Genomic DNA, 21,377 nt, shown 5'->3' on the forward strand with positions numbered 1-21,377 from the left:
GCCATAGTTCATTTTTCCTAAATGGATAACTTTATTATTTTATTTCTTATGAAACATTAGTGACTTCTGAGGAGACTGAACAGAATCATGATGCTGCCAAAAACCAGTTCTGAAATGTGGTTTTGGACTATCTGGCCATTAAAAGATCACCCCATCCTGCCAAACTATTTCTACTTAAAAGCTCACCTAACAAGAAAAGGAGTGTCCTGTTAGGACAATTCTCTGTGTCTCCATTTCATACAGTAAATAGTTCAATAAAGACAGAATTTTCTTGCTCCTGCTGCTTCTGTCTGCATTTCTCTTCTCATCTACCTACAAATACCTGAATACATAATCCTTGGTTTGAGTATCATAATCTGCATTTGAAAGCTTTGCTGATCTCAAAATTGCAGCTTAGGCCTCACAAGAGAAATGAGCAAAAGAAATTGTATGAACTCAGCTGGAAAGGTCCTATAATCTCACATATTCAGTGGCCTCTGAGCACACACTGACATCAGTTGCAAAAGTTTTGCCCCCTGTAAAAGCTATTTATTAGTAAACATTCAGTCACATAAATACTGACACCTTCTTAATCTCAAAGCAAAACAAATGAAGTGTCTCAAGTTTGACAAAACTCATAGATACACATACACTCTATACAGGTATTATGACGTACATTTCTTAACAAATATTTCCTCTCCTGCACTCCAGGTAAATGCAAAAACTGGGGCCATGACTTTATGATATAAAACTTTTAATAATTTATATAAAATCTGGATGGGATAATCTGATAATTTGCACCTCAATGTTTCAGTTTGTGACTAAAAACATTTATCTGTTACTGCTGAATTCTTAATCCTCACCCACATTAAACTGCATTTCATTATTTCCAAGAGGTAGCTATGACTTCTGTAACGTGTTGTATGTGCAGGGAGGAACCTTACCTTCTGCCTTTGACAATGTTTTTGACACAGTGATCTCTATGATAATGGACAAACTGTTGACAGGTCATCCTGATTTCCTCAGGCACACAAGGATCTGTATGCACTGCTCCTTCTCTTCCTCCCCAGAGAAATCCAAGCCTTAAGAAAAAAGAAAATAAATTAAAAACAGCAAATCAACCAGAAGCATTTTTAAGGACACGGCAAATAACAGAACAGAACTCATAGCAAGCTTATCACAACTGTTTCAGTGCCCAACACTTTATATGCAAGCTTCCTAATAAACTTGTATGGCCTTTGAACACCGAGAAGTTTGCCTAAGCTCAGGCAAAACAAAAGACAGAGAGTAGTTAAGAGCCAGCTTTAGCTGCTGGGTTCACAACACAGGCAGCCAGCAGAGTTAAAAATGGCTTTGTACAACTTAGGCTTCCACAGTGAGGTACCAATGCAAGTGTCCATCCACACAAAGTACTTGCATGAGGTTATGAATCCAGGACTTTAAACCAGTGATGACAGAATCTGATTCAGCATTCACATATAAGTTTTACTTTACAGGCGAAATTATTTCTGAAGATCCATCATCTCACTGATCCAATCACATACTTCACCATCATTTGCCAAAGGTTTTGTCTATAGGGAGGCTGTGGGATTTTTGTCTTGGGAGTGCCATTAGGACAGCAGTAAAAATTAATGCACAGTAAACTGCAATTGGCTCTCCATAACTGGGAGAAAAAAGAAATTTGGAAGATCAAACAAATAGGAAATGGAATGCAACAGCACCGAACACTCAGTATCCTTTTAAAATTACTACTATTTTTATTATAAATTAAGTTTATAGGTGTCAGCATAAAGATAATATTTACCTTCGTTTAAATGGCAGAATGATTAAATGCTTATCTAAGCCAAAAATACCAAAACAAATGAAGCCCTGGAAGAAAACAAAATATAGAAAAACAACATTAACCAAAAACTTTCATTCCTAAAGAAGAGAAATAAAATGTTAAAAACTCATTGCTAAAACACACCTGAAAAGTATCCCTCTTCTCTAGATATCATTCAAAATGCATTTTGGTTCTGCTTTGATTATTCATTTGGGCCTTAAAAAGATTAACACATAACAGTCTATCAAAGAAACTCTTCAAGAGACAGTTCAGTAAACCTAGTGCCGTGACATGCCACCTGAGCCCTAAAACATCCTTACATAGCCAGTTACTTAAATCAGTCTTTGTTAATGTCAAGAACAGAACTGACTTATTGTAATTTGAATGCCAAAACGCTCTCTAGTTAATTCATTTTTCTGTGCTGCTTTTGTATCAAAACTACTACCATTACTTGACACCACAGCACATCTTGTAGGCATATGTGACCATGGGTCCGTAAAACATTCCTCTAGTACAGATATTAACACTGCCTTGCTTTCACCTTCATAGGTAACCAAACCACCTTGTGTCAGTTGGCACTGACACAGGCTGTGTGCAGCTGGAACTATTACACATTTAATTATCAGCTGTTAGTTACTGGTGCGTGCGGTAACTGAAACTGAAGAGAGAATAACTTAAAGCCTTATAGCAAAAGTATCCATGTAGCCATGTTGCACCTATTGAGATATAGTGGTATAACTCCACAAAAGTGACACTGGTAAAGTGTTCTGGTACAAGTAAAGCTAATATCCTACTCAATTTCCACAAGCTTTTGGCATTCTATTGTCATGTGTACCTTTTAAAGTGTTCATGCACATACAAGACATGCATTATGATGAGAAAGCTACCAAAGCAAAAGAAAATTATTGAGGAAAAAAGGCAAAAACAACATAAAGAGCTGGTGACTTCAGCATCATTTGAGGACTTCAATTTACAGTGTTTGTAACAGCACTAAAAAAGCCATTTTCAAAACAAACGTCGATAAGTACCTGACCAAAATTAAACACAGCACAGAAGAACTGCAATTCCACATACAGTCTTCCAGGCTCTTGATTGAACAGCCACCACAAACAACTGGAAAGATTCTGTTAAGGGAAAAAAAAAAAGTCAACACAACAAACCCACAAATGTAACCTGTTAACAATCAAAAGCACTTCCTTACTCTTCACATGCTAATAGATTCTTACACAATTTTGACTGTTTTTATTTAACAAATTGTTCAGATAAAGACAAATAAGAGGGAAAAATCACCTTAAAATATCATTTTAGTTTGATTAAATAACTGGGGGGGGGGGGGGGAGGGGTTGGAAGGGGAACAGCTTGTTTGTTTTTAAACAAAATAATGCAAAATATACCAGTGTAGAGGTCCTGCCCCTTTAGATATTTACAGAGGAACTTGCCTTAAGCATACTTAGGTATTCAACCTAACACAGCCAATATTAGCCCAGACACATTGGCAGTGTTTGTCTTTAGGCCTGTTAAGCTGAGACCAGTGCTTTCTACATATTTTCCGCATAGCTAAGATTGTGTTAAGCTGAAGCACATACCACTTCAGCTATTTCAGCTGCCTGACAGAAGGAAAATCCTCCAAAGTTAACCCCTTTGGGTGTAAAATCTAATTCTTTAATGTAACTGGTCACATTCCATATTACCTGTGTAATCATTCAGATATGACTGAAATAGAGGCTAACATTTGGGACACCTCTTAAATACAGAAAAGGTAAAAAATATATTAGCATGGAATGCTTGTCACAGGAAATTTGAGAGGGGGAAAACTTCCATTTGGTAATTTAACAAAACCTGAAAAGCAACAGTAGCAGCTATCACACTACATAGTTGTGCCACGCTGCTCTGCTTCACAAAACTACATATTTGTGCCACAGGATTTTCCATTTCAAATAAATATACTTTCCCCCCATTGTCATCCACAAGAAGCTCAACTTCAAGCGTTACATTCAAACAGAGAGAGTTGTTTCTCATCTTTGTCACAGTTAAACATTCAAATTATAATGTATCTCTAATACATTACATTGTGGTACTTCACACTTCTACACAGAGCAGCCACCTTCACAGCTGTGATCTGTTCTGTAGTGACGCTTGGCAACACCAAACCAGTTACCTTGTCTCCAAACCACCACCAAAAGCAACAAAGCCCCATTTTCCCATTTCAAATGAAGTCTTACATTATTCTTCATTACTGAAGCACCTCGGAAAAATCCAAATTCCAAATATAAACATAATCAGATGGAACAATTTTTGTACAGTCTCCTTCAGAAGTAGATTTCCCTTGGTATTTTTAATTACTCATTGTCTAGGGAAGAAGACTAGCTCGAGAAAAATGGGAAGATGGGCGGTAGTGATGAATTAATTACCAAATGATATAATTCCATTCTTTTTCCCTTTAGGGTTCTCTAGTGTCGTTTGCTCACTAACATCATCAATCTTAACTTGCCTTTATGATGTGGCACAGAATAATTTATTTTATTATATCCCTCTTCCAGTAAGGGACCAAAATAAAGCCTCTGATTTATTTAATGAATGGTTACAAGAATAATTAGAAGATTTTTACTGGACTGTCTACATAGCTTTCCTAAAAATCATTCCAGCTCCATGAGTTAAACAACATGGGAAAAAAAAATATTTACAGCAAAGAGGCCAACAATCAGAAGTAAGCACAGCAGCACGTGTCTGGCCAGCTGTTTGTCTTGGGTCTGTAGTAGCTGTTCCTCCTGAGCCAACACGCAGGTTTGAGCACTGCAGTGACTCACACACTGATCAGCTGAAAAACAAACCAGAATTTTTTCATGAGTTCATTTTTTTTGTTATAAACTCCATGAGTAAATCTGTTAATGTAACTTGCTGAGTTAAATCACCTTGTCAGCATCTGTACTGAAGTCACATATACCAAATTTAATATTAGCTTTGACAATAATCTCTTCAGACACCTATTCTCAGATGAAACGGGAGCTTGTGCTCCCAAAATGAAGAAACTTTTTGCTCCAGAACTCTTCTTTCAAAGGTTTAATGAAAACTTAGGTTGTGCTTAACATTTAGAAAGCACTAGTAGAAATAATGAAAAAATAGCCATTTCTCAGAATAGTTTTAAAACTTAGAATTAATTTCTGGAATAACTATTTCAAATATACTATCAGCTCTAATGCTTTTACTCTGTATGTCAGTGTTGTTGAGCTCTAGATCAACCAACCAACCATATTTATTTCAGCTCTGTGACTGTATTTTTAACATGGTATTTTAGAACAGTGTCTTAATTCTATCAATCAAAAGGCCCAAACACACAGAGAACAGATGCTTGTCTCCCAGCTAGAGAGTCCTAAGGAATTCTGAGTGTCTTCCTCTAGATGGCAGTGAAAAACTTCCCGGCAAGGACATACCTAAAGATTTGCACCAGATACCTGTCATAGCAGTTCAATGGGATAGTAGAAGCACTAGAAATTATTGCACAAGTGTATCCATTACAATTTGCTTTTACTGATTTATACTGAGTGAATACTTCAAACCTACACAAAAAAAATTTCCACTCAGTCGTAAGATATATTCCATCTTATCTTTTAGGATAAGAAAATTAAACTGGCCTTCCTCTATCATTGGAAGGCATTCTTACAAAGCTTGTCTGAATTACTTAATAGATGAAATAGTTGGCAATAGGCAGAAAGCTATCATTTTGTGAGAGAAGACATAACTATGTTTCAGTGTGAAATATTTCAATCTGTTGAAAGTTATGTTGCATCCAAACAAAACATAGGGCTATAAACCTCCTTGTTAAGGATGAAAATGACACCACAAGAAAAAGAAAATAGGAAAAAAAGGTTGCACTGCAGCTAGCTTTGATTATTGACAGTGATGTATGTTGAGAATGGGCTGAGCATACAGTTTTCCATCAGGTGCTGAGCGGTCACTTTGATCCATTTTTTCTATTTCAGTGACCCCCAGGGCCCCCGTGCTCAATTTTCTCTCTCTCTCTCTCCCCTAGACATAAGCAGTACAGCAGCACAGACGCTTGATCTCATCTGCAGGAAGTGCTTGTTCCTCTAGACCTCATTCAGGTTTCTCATTCAAAACCTGTGCATGATTACAACAAAGGATTCAAAGGCCTTATTTTAAAATACACAAAATGTGAAGATGAGAATGTACAGAAGCATGTTCAAGCTGAAATCTTGAGCCAATGTAGAGTTATGCATTCAACTTCTCAGCATCCAAACAAGGCAATGATGGAGACATTTGAATGCTCAGAAGGATGTGTTAAAGCAGCTTAGTGGAAAAGAAAACAACTCAAAACAACTGTCTATCTTGACCACTGAAAGATTACTAATCACTATTGAGCAGAAGAGAACAAACGCGTAACATATTGCCTAATACTTGCATTTAGTATGAAACCTAAGTTGTCTGGGTAGAGCTGTAAGAACAACAGTCCAAACAGTTTCCTTCTAAGAACAACACAGAAATGTTGTGGAAGAGTTTGTAATACTAAAACAAGAAGACACTACTGCTTTACCTGTCTCAATTGGAGGAACCTTGCTTTCAACAGCACTGCAAGCTGCTTTGCTCTCTCTAGCACCGCATAATTCACCATTTGTTGTCTGACAAGAACAGCAACCTATTAAGAGTATACAGAAACAGGATAGTTAGCTTTCTTCACTACCATAATCTATTTTCCAAGTAGAACAATATATTGTATACAGCTTTAACTATTATGCTCAAGAGTAACCCAAAATGAGAAAGCACACTTAATTTTTCCAATTTGCTGAGAAGGTAAATGGGTTACACTACCGATACATAGAAATAGTTAACACAGCGCTACCACTGCAAAAGCAACACAAAGTACTTTTAGCTAGAGAGAAAACACGCGTGAAGTGATCAAAAAGGCCACGTACAAGCAAGGAGGATTAGAAACACATTGAATAGCAATGCTGCAGGCATACAATCGATTCTCAGAGAGATGGTTTAGCAGGTAAACAACCTAAGTGGACAGCACTGAGAACATCCTTATCAAGATACCACTACTTACATAAAAACCAAACACATGCTTTTTTTCCTGTCTACTTCCCCCACTCTTACAGTAACGATCATCAAACTTTCCTTAGAAACATAAACCTAAATCCTTGCGCAGGTATATCTAGGTTTCCTTTGGTCCTAGCATAACACTTGAAGGTGTAAACAACTGTCTTTCCCAGGTCAGAATTAACTTTGGAGCATTATTTTATTGTAGCCTAAGCCATTTATCCTTTCACAAATTTACTTTATCTACCTCTTTCTGTAGATGGCTGTGGAGAAGATCCTGGAGAATGCTGTGCAGAAGATCCTGAAGAAAGCTGGGGCCCAGTGGCTGAAACTCTATTCCCTTCCCTCACTTCCACTTCAACCCCTTCTACTTGGCTACGTGGTGAATACGGGTTCAATACCTCATAGCTTGACTCTTGCCTGTTTCTGTTCATGCACATAAGTGAGATACCTGACATCACCATACTGATGAACAGGATCACTGCTGTGGTAATTATCTGTTAAGAGAGCAAAGAAAATACACTTAAATACAAAATAAAGGAAAATAGTTGCATATATGTGTCTAGCTTCTGTACTTTCCCAAATACACTAACAAATGCACCTGAATAAGACAGTTTTCTGTATTTGCTGTTCTTGCATCTTGTGGCACTGAAGGAGCAATTAGTACGAGACTTAATTTTTCTTGCCTGAGTAACTCAGCTTTTTTATTTGTTAAGTAGGGACCCCTATTTCCCATGCAATCCAAAAACATCCCTTCATCATCACCATCATCTTTCCCCTCAGGATCATTAGTGCTCCAGTTTAAGTTCTGTTCAGGTGCCTTTTAATTCCAAAGAGGAATGCGCTCTTGTCACCCTCTGGCACAGCTCTAATTTCCACACTTTTGACAATGGGGAGCATGCTATTAATTAACCTTTCCTTTTAATCATTTACCATGATACCTAGAGTCCACTGTGAGGCTACTTAATACTTGTGAAAGCACCATATGAATAATCCTGAGAGACTCATATCCTTTCTATTCATAAGAAATACAGAGGAAAAACATAACAAATATCTGTGCTAGTGCACTTTACATCCTCTGATAAAAGGAACTATTTATTGGTAAAAACAGTATTTCAGGCTCAGGGACTTTGAAGTCGTGATTGTGCAGAGAAGTCTCCACCGTGCAAGCAGTTATTGCTACACAGGTAATGTAGATCCTATCTATTACAGACCAAAAGCCATTAATTAGCTATTGGATGGTAACAATTTTAGATAATTATCAAGCGAGACTAGAAATTAGTCACCAGGAAAAGGGCTCTGCAATTCATTACCACTCCCAAGCCTTTTCTTTGGGAAGCCTACTCCCTCTTTTTCTTAGTCATAGCTGCCTAGACATGAAGGTCCTTCTTCACACAAGTTTTCCTAATGGTCCATTACAGAAGTACATTTTTGTATCAATCTATAAGCATTCTATAGTGATATCGTTATTATGGTAGCCTGCACTTTGACTGAAAGCTACTTACATAAGAAGCAAACAGAGAACACAATTTCTCACTAATGCATTGGACATGGCAGCAGCCTGCAGTGATGAGGACAGAACATGTTCATACCTGGTGTTTTCCATAGAAAAAGGCAGAGTCAATGCTAGTGTTGTTAGGTTTACCAACAATTAGTAAGATTCCCACCAGAACTGTTGGGACTCTGAAAAAGCAAAATAGGAAAAAAGTAACATATTTAGCACGCTGCCTCTATTTCTGCAGCGAAACATCTGAATTAACTTACCCCCATCCAGCTATGATAATAAACCCGATAGGAATCTTTACTGTTTCTCTCTTCCTCAACAGAAACAAAGAGAAAGATAGAAAACCTAGGGGAAAAAAAAGGCTTGTTTATTATTAAAAAAGGAACCGATAACTACAGAAGCTAAACACTTTGTGATGTGACCTGCCCAACAACAAAGATGTTCTTCTCAGACCTTCAAATACTTGTTCAGGAATGGTTGTTGTTCAAATAGTTCCAAAGCCTCTGCCTACTTCGAGTAGTCCCTTAATTAATCATCTACACCTCCAGAACACACATGTTAGTTTTAGAAATTGCAATGGCCAAGGGAAAGAAATGTTAATGCTACTTTGGTATTTCCCTTCATTTGGTATTTCCTACTTTTCTGAGGAACAAGGTGTTAAAATCTTCTTAATGCTGAATAATTTAAAATCTTAAATTCTATAATAACTAAAAGCTGTCAACAAGCTTTTGACTGGCTGAAGGGCAACCCACCACATTCACTCTATTTGTAATTGCTCCTGTCCTGAGCACATGCTCTTGCCTTTTGTTACAAGCTGGCCAGGTTGCTGTACCTGGCAAAGACAAACCAGACCTGTCCAGGTAAAAGCTTCCAAGAGCAGAAGCTGTGCCTGACAGGTAGCCTGGTGTGCCAGCGCTGCAGCTCCACAGAGCTTGCAGGTCTGCATGCCTGTAGACTTATACTAGTGAAGGAACAATTACTCTGAACAATAGAATAAAACTTTTTCAGTACATCAAGGTCGTATTACAGTACCTAGGTTCTGCCTAGAAAAATCATACCTGTCCACAGGTAGGTGCTATAAAGTGAGCTGTAGAGGAATATAAATACTAGGATCTGCATGGTGATGTCTTCCTCTTTAACGACAAAATTCCATACCACCATTCCAATGCAAGCAATAAACTGGAAGGACAGATAAGATGCTGTCATTTAAATTGCAAAAGCAGGATGACAAGAAAAACTGAACACAGTGTAGTTTTACTACAATAAGATTCAAAACTCCACCCCTGATTCACTGGAGTGTAATTTTATGAATTGGGTAGTTCTCTTAACAGGAAAACAGTGCTGCAGTAAGCTCAATATTACAGTTATGTCACTGACTAGGGTACCCTATTTTCAGTTTTGGGTGGGGTTTTTTGACAGCATATATATAAATCATATAAACTAGGAGTAGGAAAAGTCAGGAAAAATAATCTTTCTATATGTAAAATGTAAAACTTTTGTTAAGTACAAACCATTTACCTAAAATGATTTGGACATGAAGCTGAGGTCAACAGATGTTTGTTCAGCCAGAAATTATACAAGTTTTCACCCAGAGATCCCTCATATATGATAGCTTTAGTACTGAAGCAATCTGAAAAAACAGGCTGAAATCTTACAGAAATAGTAATGCAGTAGCTCAATTAATTTTTTTTTTAAATGAAAGCTAACTTTGCTCTTACAGACAAGAAGCACCCGCAGCTCTCACACACAACTGTTTTTCAAATGTGACTCCATGATTAAACCTCAAAGAGTTTTTTGGGTTTTTTTGTGGGTTTGGTTTTTTTGTGTTTTTTCGTTTATTTTTTAAATGATGCACTACCACACAGATGTAATATAAGCACAGGCTGGTCTCACTGAATTTAACACCAGTTGTGCAGTTGATTTCAAGGCAAGAAGGAACATGTACCCTATAGTTTTCTCTCAGTTTAAATAACTATTAAAATTAAAATTAATCCAGAGCTATTTGCTTTGCCCTTCCCTAGCCACCAGCCACGCATTCCCACCCCTTGTGCACCAGCACTGGCACCTGACGGATGCCTCAGCAAACCACTGCAGGAGTTCAGCCAGCCTGGAGATTAGTTTCCTATTTAGCTTCTTGAATCAGGTCACGGCAGAGTCAAACACACACAGCTGCTAGTCCTGGCATTGCTGACTGCAGATCAGCACACATTGACACAGAAGTGCATTCAGCACTATTGGACAGTAACTTTTAGCACTAAAAATGTATTTTAGAAGCCACTCTCCATTCTGAATTGCTTATGGTTCTGTTTGAGAACTGTACTACTAGCATCAAATCTCATTTTCTTCAAGGGTGTATTTTTAGGCACAGAAACTATTTAGACAAGACATGCATTAGATTTCGCCGCCCCTTTTAGATGACTGGAAAGATATAACTATAGAAACTGAACTTGTGAAAATGTTTAAAATAAGACTTAAAAAAAACCCCACTATCATTCTTCTTACTACTGACCTGAGCAACAAGTAGATTTGTCGTAATCATATGCGGAAGCTGTTTGTATTTCTTACTCAGAAGAACAACAATAAGAGACCAGATCTGGAACACACAAGAAAGAACTGAATTTAAGACTAAAACAAAAAACAGAAGAACAAGATGAGTATTCTGGCAGACTATGGTGAAATTAATATACAACACATCTTCAAGACAAGTTTCTTAGCAACATGACTACAGTAGTCAGCTCCAAGTGATCTGCCAAGCCCTATGTCTCAGAAAATATGCCCAGAAAAAGCACCTTTGTGTTTTCATGATGGTGAGCCATTTCCAGGGAGTACTGAAGGCTTGCCTCTAGAGTGCAAAAGCCTGATTGTTCCTCAGGACATAAATGATCACAGAATTGTCTGGCAATTTAGAATTTAAAAGGTTTCACCCCCACCCTGTCCTTACTGAATCTCCCAAGATTACGTATGCCAGCAAGCAGCAGCATTCACTCGTGGCTTCCCTTGAAGCACAGTTTGAAGACAACAGGATTTCAGTGAGACACCAACTTAGGAAAGTTCCAGTTTCCTTCAACATGGATATTTTTATTTTAAAAAGAGCAAACAGAATAAACACTGTAGTGCCTATGACACCAAAACACAATTCACATCGGACTTCTGGGATATCAACCCCTTTTTCAAGAACTGGGGACTCAGAATTTTTAAAAAATGAATCTGATAAAGCTAAATTAAAGATTCCAGGTTAAACATTTTCATTAATACTCATTAATATTTAATTAAATAAATGTTCGCTGATGTTTCTGGAGCTAAGGTTTTTATATAGCCTTCATTACTGTGATATCCAAGCACCACACATGGTTTGGTGTAATTAATCCCTATGAGGTAAGCTAGCACTGTTATTCCCCCATACCCCATTATTTTTTAAAAAACAAAGAGGGACTAATGGCGAGTAGTTGATAGTTCACCCACACACACATTTTCTGTATCAGGCAGCCAAATCCCAAACTCTCAAGCCCTGCACCACTACTCTAATTCATCTCCCCATCCTTCTCTACAGTTCAGCTTTCCAGCTGACCCATTGCTAAATCAAGATGATTTTTAACTTCTTCCTCATCCTTCTGCAACAGAATACAATTACAAAACGCATATCTCATCTTACCATGACTAGATTTGCTGCCTGTGTACTAACACCACCCTGACATGACCAGGTGCTTTTGTATTTCACTTTGCCAGCACCTACCAGAGAAACGAGGCTGACGATACTTATGTCAAAGCTGACATTTTGGAGTGCAGATGCCAGTGGGTTGGGGTCCATGGACGGAATGGTCAACAGCCACGCAGAAACGTACATAATGGGAGCAGACACAAAAGTGCTTATCACCATGCCTGAGGTAATCTGCAAAAAGAGTCAAACAGAAACAAGAACAGAGTTAATCGCAGCTCAGGTTAAACAATCTGCTTGCAGGAATACAACCACTGGCAAAATCGTACCTTTGACTTAAACATATTTAACACCTTTAACAAATCACTGAGTTGATTCTATGACAAATTATTTAGAATTTGAGCCAGAAAGCATCCACTGTATACATACAGTTAAATTGAACATTTTAACAAGCTTCTGAAATTGTAGGAATAGAGAGTTCCCTACTGTAAATTCTTACAAAGCTTTTTCATGGGTGTCAAATATACTAATGACTACAGTCTAGGGGTGGATTTACAATGTCACAGTTTACTTTTGGATGCAAAGATTCACACTGCAAATAAATAAGCAAACGTAATTATGCATTACTAATATATGCCAATTCATGAGAAGAAGTCATATATATTTACATTTAAGTGATTTCTATTTTGGTTTCTCATTGTCTTTCTGCTTTCTAGAATTTGCACAATGATGGAAGTGTGAATTTTTATTCATACTACAGATGTTACAGATCTCTTTTAAAGAGATTTCTTGAGTTTGTTGAGCACAAAATTCTACCTTGTAAGGTTTCCTTTTAGTGTTCTTTTTTTCCCCTTTTCCTAAAAAAGCCCTAAACAACCCCAAAATAGATAACATTAAAAATAATGGAAGTCAACAGGAATGTCGCAATGTCAATTGAAGTGGAAGAAAGGAAACGCTTGTAAAATCTGTATCCTAAGTTAAAAAGATAACTGATAGCCTCTAGTATAAAAAAAATAAAATGCATTTCTATTGCAAGATTTAACTGAAGGGCAACTCAACAGAATCAGTTAAAGCAGAAGTTCTTCCCTAAGTTTTTGGCGTTAAGTTAACATTGTTCTTACTGAAGTCAGTAACATAATTTCTGGGTTTTTTTCCCTACAAAAACACTAGCTCAAAGATAAGGTCTTTGGAAAAACAAACACACACACCACCAACAAATCCACCACAAAGACAGAAGTTCTTTATATTTAAAGCTATCCTTGTTCTTCCTACTGGAGTCATGAATAAGAAAAGTATAAGGATTTACTTATGAATGTGTACTATCAAGACACTTGAGACATCAGGAAAGAGTACTTTGCTTAATTAATCATCTGAAATGTAATTTATATTTGAGATCTAGGGAGTACAAGCAAATCTAAGGAGTCCATACCATGGAAAAGTAAATTCATCAAGCCTATTTAAGTATTTCGTTAACAAAGTTAAGCTCAAAGTTAGTACATGTTTGAGAAAAGCTAACTACATACAATTCCTACTTCCATATTAAATTGACTTGCAAATATTGCGACACCAGGTGCTGCTGGAAAAACTCCATAAAGAAATGCATAGTTTGATAAACTGGTGTGGTTGACTATGCTGTCACTCTTGTCCAAGAGTTCCACCATTTCCCTACAGAGAAACGGCATCATAAGTCTGAAAAGAGAGGGGGAAAAGTAATTACAAAAAAGCATTACTCAAGTTACAGCAATAGACTCTTCTTTACTCAGAAAATGAACCAAAATAAAATGTAAGTGTTGTTTGAATACTACTCATGAAAAGCAAAATACTGACATCACTTTGAATGATTGCCTTTACTTTTATCGTGACATTTACCAGCTGGTTAAAAATTTCGTGTCACAAGTTAAACCGAAAAAACCCCATACACACACACACACACACAAAAGGTAAAAATGACACCGATCTCTGGGATAGAAGCACATTCTCTTGTTGAGCAGACATGTTCTTTGTCTGTAGAAACCTCAGATTTAGAAAGGTAAAATATAAAAAAACCCCTCATTTTTCAACTGTTGAAGTAATAGTAGCTATAAGCAGCCAGCAGCCTTGATAATTAGACCACCTTTATGGAAGCTGCCTGAAATATAGGAAAGGCTCCAGCTTCAGTATTCCATTCTGAAAGTTTCAGCCAATAAAACAAAAAACCTGCATCCATGATATTCTGATCTTCTTTAGCAACACCCCACATTTCACATAGACATGCTATGTCAGCCTTACACAGTCTTATTACATAAACTCATTAGTAAAGCAAAGTGGTAACATCAAAAACAATTTTTCCTCATGTTCTTACAAATTTTATCATTGAGCTGGTTTACAAACTAGGTCTTTAAGTCTGCTGGTTAGTTGTACCGATATTCAAATGCACCTTCAAATTTTACAGTAAAAACTTAATCACCAAACAATTGTTCTATTATGTTAGTTGTAACTCTGTGGCAAATAAAATATTTAGTTCACCAGTAACTAAGATATATTCAATGATGGTATAAGTTCTAAATACAAATTGTCATTTGTTCATGCTTAAAAGTCAGACAGTTAAGAGCATAAAGCGATGGTTTTTAAGCAGTTTCAAAGATTCATAGACAAAGCAGGCAAAATCAACTATTTAGAGAGGTATTGTTTAATCCAAAGAAAATGCAAATACTAATGAAATAATACTTAAACTCATTGTTGTCTGTTTAACTAGTAAATTTTAATTTAAGCCAGTAGCTCCCCAAACACCCAATTCACGACAGATGGCCTGTGAGTAGTCCGTCAAGCCACAGCATCCCTGATTTTTTTTCTCTGCAGAGCCTGACAAAGGTTTGTGGTCTGCTGCATTTCCTTTAAAATTTAACAGTTATGTACTATCAGAGTTTGAGAAGCACTCATCCAAAATACTGGAAGCGAAACATACTATCACTATAACGATTTTGAGAGAAAAGCCATCTGACCAGTGTATTCGGAGCTTAAAACATCTAGATAACAAAAATCATAGAAGAACATAAATCAAACTTACAGTTTGGCTGTGATGAGAAGGATCAGTGCAACAAACATACCCTTTGTCAGTTTTTTTGTTTGTCCCACCATAGTCAGTCCTAGGTAAAAAAGTGCAGAGCCAGAAAATGAACTGCCCAGTCCATCAAGGAAGTTTTCAAGGTATTCGGGAACTTTCTGGCCAAGAATAAAGTTTGAGGCGATTCCTATGAAGACCATGAACACAATTGGGTTCTGCAAAACTCGGAGGAGAGCTAGACCCACTATTTTGATTTTGCTGTGTGACACAGTGCGATTATCCCTCCACTTCTGGATTTCACAGAAGATAAACCCCAGAGGGTTTAGCATCATAAGCGATATCGGAGCCACTAGGTAAATGTACTGCAGATATTCTGGATAAGTGGTTTGATATAAAGCTTCAACTAGAAGACAGAAAATGAAAAGTGATGAGTGATAACATTTCAGTACAAAAATACTTTAATATTGAAATTAAGTTTTGTTGCCCAAAAACTAGAGAAAAATCATTATCCTTCACAGGGATTAGAACTGCATTTACAATCAGCATGACATAGTAAAAGACACATGCCCAACCACCATTAGGCCATAGTTGTCTAATGAACACATTAAAGACAAAAGATTAACTATCTAACACTATTAAATGATTCTAAGAATATTCAAAATTTACAGGAAAATATTAATATAACAATCCCACAAGCCCTCTGAGTCATCCCAAATGCTGAAAAAAGTAGGTTTTTTGCTGAATGGCTTTTCCTCCCCAGAAACATGAGGGTTACAGAGAATTATATGCACCTTTGCAGACACAAGTTGCGTCTCATCTTAGGGGAGTCTCTATCTCTGGAATTTAATCAGTTTTCAGTGGGTAATTCAGGTGTAATCTTTCTACATTGATTCCACACAATACAGCAAAGCAATAACCAAATAAAAAATACATTAGCACATAATTCTTAGTTCATTTTCTGGGACTACTGAGGACAAGAGTTATCACTGTAGTTCTGGTGCCTCAAGGAACTTTAAATCATGAGCATTTGTTTTCATCGCTACTACTCAAGAGGAATAAATCTCAGGAGATGCAACTGAGAGAAACGGTATTTTTGTCTAGGTAAGAAAAGGTTTGCAATTGCATTTGTCCATATTTTATATATATTGTTATTTCAAGTGTATTTGTGCTAATAGCACTTCGAAAAATCATGAAGAGACTCTGGAAAGATATACAAGATCCTATTCAGAAAAAATTTAAACAAAAATAACAACAAAAATATTTTTGAAGTAGGACTTTGTTTTAGTTATAATATCCTACTTAAGGGCACTTGTAAAGATGAGAAGTCTTGAATCCTGCAGAACGCAGATGTTTTGGTCTCCCTATCATAATTGCATGACTTCATATTGAAAAACAAAGAAGGAGAAATAGTGCATATGAAACACTTCTGTCACAGAAGCAGTAAAATGACATTTCCCATCACTGCTTCAAGATTGCATTTTAAATGTGTGTTATAAACAAGAGTTCAAGTGAAATTATTTTAAAACTTCAAAGCCTATACTGTTGTATTTCCTACATGTGCATTAAAAGTTTAATTAAATCTACTAAAATTGCTGTTTATCTGGTTAACAATCCAGAGTTTACCTGTGTAAGAATGCCATATTAATTATCCAGACTTCTTTGGAAAGATAACATTTATCTTTTACCTGCCTTATAATGTTGTTATTTCCAATAATTTCCAGAAATATTCAAAGTGATGCTTTCCATTTTAGTTTTTCCTACTCAAGCTAGAGACAAACACACTATTTTCCAGGCAGAAGTATCTTAACATGCAGATGCAATCCTATTTATACTACAAAGAATATGTATAAAAAAAGGAAGCACGATTGCATAAATACACCGGCTGGGATAACTTAGCACTCTTAAAGTCCTAAATAAAGTTTAAGATCACTAAACAGCCAACTGTTGCAGGTATTTTCATGTCCCAGTATATTCAACCTGTTCTTTTTCTCAAAAATGTTTTCCCCTGTAACTATGTTTTTCAAAATCCAAAAGCTTTTTACCTTCATATTAGTTAAGTGTCTGGAATGTCAGGATCTAGTAAGTGCTAAATCAACATTTACTGTAAACTGCCTCCTCTTTAGACTGAACAAACTGACATTCTCAGTGAGTTGACTTCCAATATACAAGAAAAAACACTAAAGGTGCTTTTCCTCTTACAAGCCACGATTAAAGTAGGTATACAAGAGCTACCTGTCCGAAAAACCTGAACAAACTGCTGAACACAACTTTCAAGTTTGTGCTTAGTTACTGCATTTAAAAAGCCAGTTTTAAACGCTAAATATATTCTGCTAAATAAAACCACTTTAAACATGCTGGACACTTATTATGTAAGTCAAAATTTTCTAAAACCCCAACCTCAGAGCAATCCTTTTATGCTGCTTTATACAGAATGCCCATTTCGATCAAATGCAACTCAAGAGAAGTCACATGTAAATTATGTCTGAGTTAAAAAATGTAATAAAACATTATTTTTTGGCAAAGTGAAACTGTATACTTAACAAAACATATTAAGCTCTATAAGTAATTTAACTGGTATACAAAATCACAATGCATTTTCCTGGATGGTATAAAATGGAACCGATGTAGATTGCTGAGTCAGTGGGGAAAAAATAAGAAATCACTCTTAGGGTATCATTAAGGCAGTGGAGATAATCCACAACTATCTCCGATGAAGAATATTCTTTTTATTTAAATCAAGCTGTCCTCTTGCTGATAATGACAAAAAAAATAGATTTTTAAACTTTTTTTTAAAAATCCATTTTCCACATTCCAGTTGCTCAAAATTACATATAAATTACACACTAGTTGCTCATGCTTAATACAGTTAGCACCATTAAAGTCATGGTAGTTGAGCCATCAGCCGCACCACACTTCCGCTCCACCTATGCTTTTACAATAGAGCACTGGAGAGTAGGTGAAACTGTTCTGTCAGAGTTGTATTATCTCACCTAGTAATTAAAACCAAGCAAACAAAGCTTTCTACTATAGTAATTCTATCTGTACCGGGAGGGGTCTACTAGCAAACCTCTGTACCAGTTGTTTTTCACTCCAAACCAACATCAGTCCATAGTATAGAACTGTCCTAACAGTGATTAGAGAAAAAGAGTGGTGATCTTTGAAATTTTGATTTTCTATATGTGAACCTTTGCTCAACAGCAAAAAATCAGCATAGTGGTTATTAAAGAAAAAGAAATAGATGGAATGCAAACTCAAGATGTTATTTATCTATTTAAAAGTGCCTTTTAAAATAGCGTTATTATAATGCACAGATTTGCCAAGCCTGATTTTTTTCCCTTTACAAATTTCAACTAAAGGAGTCTGTCAAAATACACTTTGATTAAAAGACCAAGTTTTGCTAAAAGTACTACTCATCATCATACACAAAAATAACTAAGCCGGGCACTCGTTATTGCCCAGTCCTGCACACACTTCAGAGAAGCCACTGACAGTAAAATGTTTGCACACCTGACAGCACAAACCAAACACTCGTGAAAGTTTGGGGATGGAAGAAGGTCAGGAAAGGAAATAAACAACCCTTAAACACCTACAGTGTTACTGTTGCATTAAGTATTCCAGTAAAGTTCTTAAGGAACCACATGTCGTGAATTTGGCCAGATTGTACATAGAAGGAATATTAACCATATCTTACATAAATAATGAAATACTTGAAGAAGAATGTGATCTGACACAGAAGTCATTCAAAGTAGAATATTCTATCTAGAAAGACACAATGGAAATACGTTCAGAGAACCTCAAAACAGAAAAAAAAGAGAAACCCTAACTGGCGTTTTAATCCAGTACCAAGGAACAAAGATGTAATCCTCCCAGCCCTGTTTGTGATGTACTTCCAATTCCTCTCAAGAAGAATAAATCTTGGCGGTTGCAACTGAGGGAAACAGCATATTTGCATCTAAGTAAGAAAAAGTTTGCAATTGAATTTGTCTATATTCTATATATATCCACCAAACTTGAAAATAGTAAGAAAGATTTAAGATCCTCCTGAGCATGCTGCCATGGAAAAGGGAGAAAAAGCCTGCCAGTTCCTCAGGTAACCTCAAATGCAGAGCTACTTGTCATTATGCATAACCTGGAACTGCATGTTTATGTTTCTCTTTTGTAACTGTATTTTCAATTCTGTAATCAAATATCTTTCTTTTTGCTTTGCTAGAATGAACTTGCTTCCTTTTTTTGTTCTTAGCCTTGTCTGGATGATAAGACTGATATCAAGAGAACCAGAGAGGCACAGAGTACTTTCTCTTCATGGAGCAGCAAACAAATAAAATCTAATCCAGACACCCCCTCCAAATGCCTTCCACTTGAGGTGTGTTTCAAAGATCCTGACCTCTGCAGTGTGCTTTCCCACACCAGACGCACGGGTCAGGTGGGGAGAGGCAGCACTAAAAGCTACACTGGCACAAAAGAGCCTCCCAAGGCAGGTAAAAAGCGCTGCAATTCTGACAGCAGGAAGTGGGAGAAGCCTGCTTGGAACTCCAGATCACTTCCAAAGTATCATAGTATGTATGGCCAAAAACATACTAACATACCATCAAGAAAACCTATAAAATGGAGAAAGAAAAAAAATCTTGTTTATCAAAAGGGAAGAAAATAATAGTCTTAGAGATTGGATAAAATTAAGTTTAATAACTGATGTTCCTTGGAATTGAAAATATAGGCTGACAAGAACAAGCGTATGCAGCTATAGGAGTTATACTCTGAATGCCTCTTTGTTTTTTGTTTGTTTTTTTCATTCCGCTGGACTAGTGGTTTAGTTACACATTCCGAAAACAGCACCACAGCCGCATAACACTATGATCTGAGATACACAAATGCAATTTACCACAAATCACACAGTAACCTTCCTTTTAAAAGACTGGATTCTTCCAAGACTATAACCCAAAGCATGTCTTCTGGTCACAATAGAATAAAGACTATGGGATAAAGCATGATTAGCTACACAAATTATGTGAAGGAGCACAAAAATTATAAGTTTTTTCTGAACACATTTAAAGTTTGTCACACACACTCCACAATCAGTAGACACCAAAATTATGGCTAGATGTTTTCTATGCGCTAAACCAAGAAGTAATGCCAAACCCACTACAGCTGTTTCAGAGGCACTGGTACAGGCTCATACTTTGTAAAGTAAGGAACTTTGGTCCTGAGGGAAAATCCGGCAATTTCCCATAAGGAAAACTGCCTACCGTAAGTGTAAGGTAATTCTTACCGATTTTGAAATTATATTTTAAATATTTTGTTGTTGTTGTTTAAAAATTATTTACTTTAACATTACAAGATTGCATGGACAACTGTAGTTGGATTGGTTTAAATTCTGCATCATTCATATCAGCTGACAGTTTTCTTCCCTTACTAAAACGTACATGGCCTGAGGTCAAGAAATGTGACTTCAGAAATGACTTAGACAGCTCCTAGCTTCAGTTCAGAAGTCAACTTCAAATTGTGGAACATAAAAGCAAACATGTCTAGAACACTGAAAAACAGTTTTAAAGAAGAAAGCATAAGGAACTACTTACCTATTGGATATCCCAGTGCAAAGTCATTGCTTTGCGTAGCAAAAATAGGGAACAAACCTGCTTTGCTAAATCTGTTCTCGGGACTGGCTACCAACAAAGTTAAAACGCAAACTAAGAAAAACACAGCAGCTTTGGCAACTAAAATACTGTACAGAAAGGACCAATTGACATTAGAAAAGTTAAGTACCACCATGTTTTTGAACAGCAGAGCTGGGAGTGCAAAACGGGACACAAAATTTCCCAGTCCTTTGGCCTGAGTTGTTGTGATAATGTTGGCTCTTCCAGCTACATAGCCACAAAGAATTATTCCAAAGCATTCTAAGAGGGCTGGGAAAAGCCTGCTTATTGACATAGAAGGAGGACCGCTGGTGGTATTGAGCCCAGCTTGTCCAGGCAAAGAAATAGACATATTAGCTGAAGATGAGAGGTTCTTCGTATTGAAGTCTGAATAGTTATCCATTTCTTTTGACCACGACTTCCACAAAAAAGAGCTTGAAATGATCTCATCTGTAAAAGAAACAAAAGTATTTATTTATTAACTTCCAAAACCATGTTTGCAAATATTTATGGTATTAGGTTTACTGACAGAAGAGTTTACATTTAGAAGTCCAGTACAAATAAATAATAATAAAAATAATAAGTAATCAAAGAAACTCTGAGAAAAAAGAATGCTGAAAAATCATCCCTTACACACACCATTTTCACACATCTTCTCACAAGTCCACACAATTCAATAAGACAAT

General features: G+C 36.6%; 1 protein-coding gene across 3 annotated transcripts in view; it reads right to left on the reverse strand.

The window, feature by feature from the left end:
- GPR155 (G protein-coupled receptor 155) overlaps positions 1 to 21,377 on the reverse strand; it is a 30,044-nt gene that overhangs the window by 3,057 nt on the left and 5,610 nt on the right. For 2 of the 3 annotated variants that reach the window (XM_065840429.2, XM_065840432.2), the window contains exons 2-15: positions 20,635 to 21,141; positions 15,065 to 15,464; positions 13,542 to 13,707; positions 12,097 to 12,252; positions 10,873 to 10,956; positions 9,422 to 9,542; positions 8,624 to 8,708; positions 8,452 to 8,542; positions 7,107 to 7,356; positions 6,354 to 6,455; positions 4,486 to 4,619; positions 2,830 to 2,925; positions 1,784 to 1,848; positions 924 to 1,061 (exon numbers count right to left, since the gene is read on the reverse strand). In XM_065840429.2, coding sequence (XP_065696501.1) covers positions 924 to 1,061; positions 1,784 to 1,848; positions 2,830 to 2,925; positions 4,486 to 4,619; positions 6,354 to 6,455; positions 7,107 to 7,356; positions 8,452 to 8,542; positions 8,624 to 8,708; positions 9,422 to 9,542; positions 10,873 to 10,956; positions 12,097 to 12,252; positions 13,542 to 13,707; positions 15,065 to 15,464; positions 20,635 to 21,094 — 2,348 coding nt within the window. In that variant the 5' untranslated portion in view covers positions 21,095 to 21,141. The remainder of the gene's footprint in view (positions 1 to 923; positions 1,062 to 1,783; positions 1,849 to 2,829; positions 2,926 to 4,485; positions 4,620 to 6,353; positions 6,456 to 7,106; positions 7,357 to 8,451; positions 8,543 to 8,623; positions 8,709 to 9,421; positions 9,543 to 10,872; positions 10,957 to 12,096; positions 12,253 to 13,541; positions 13,708 to 15,064; positions 15,465 to 20,634; positions 21,142 to 21,377) is intronic. The other variant, XM_065840431.2, reaches the window with a different exon arrangement.

The sequence above is a fragment of the Patagioenas fasciata genome, chromosome 7 (assembly GCF_037038585.1).
Source record: "Patagioenas fasciata isolate bPatFas1 chromosome 7, bPatFas1.hap1, whole genome shotgun sequence".
In the NCBI taxonomy this organism is placed as follows: Eukaryota; Metazoa; Chordata; class Aves; order Columbiformes; family Columbidae; genus Patagioenas; species Patagioenas fasciata.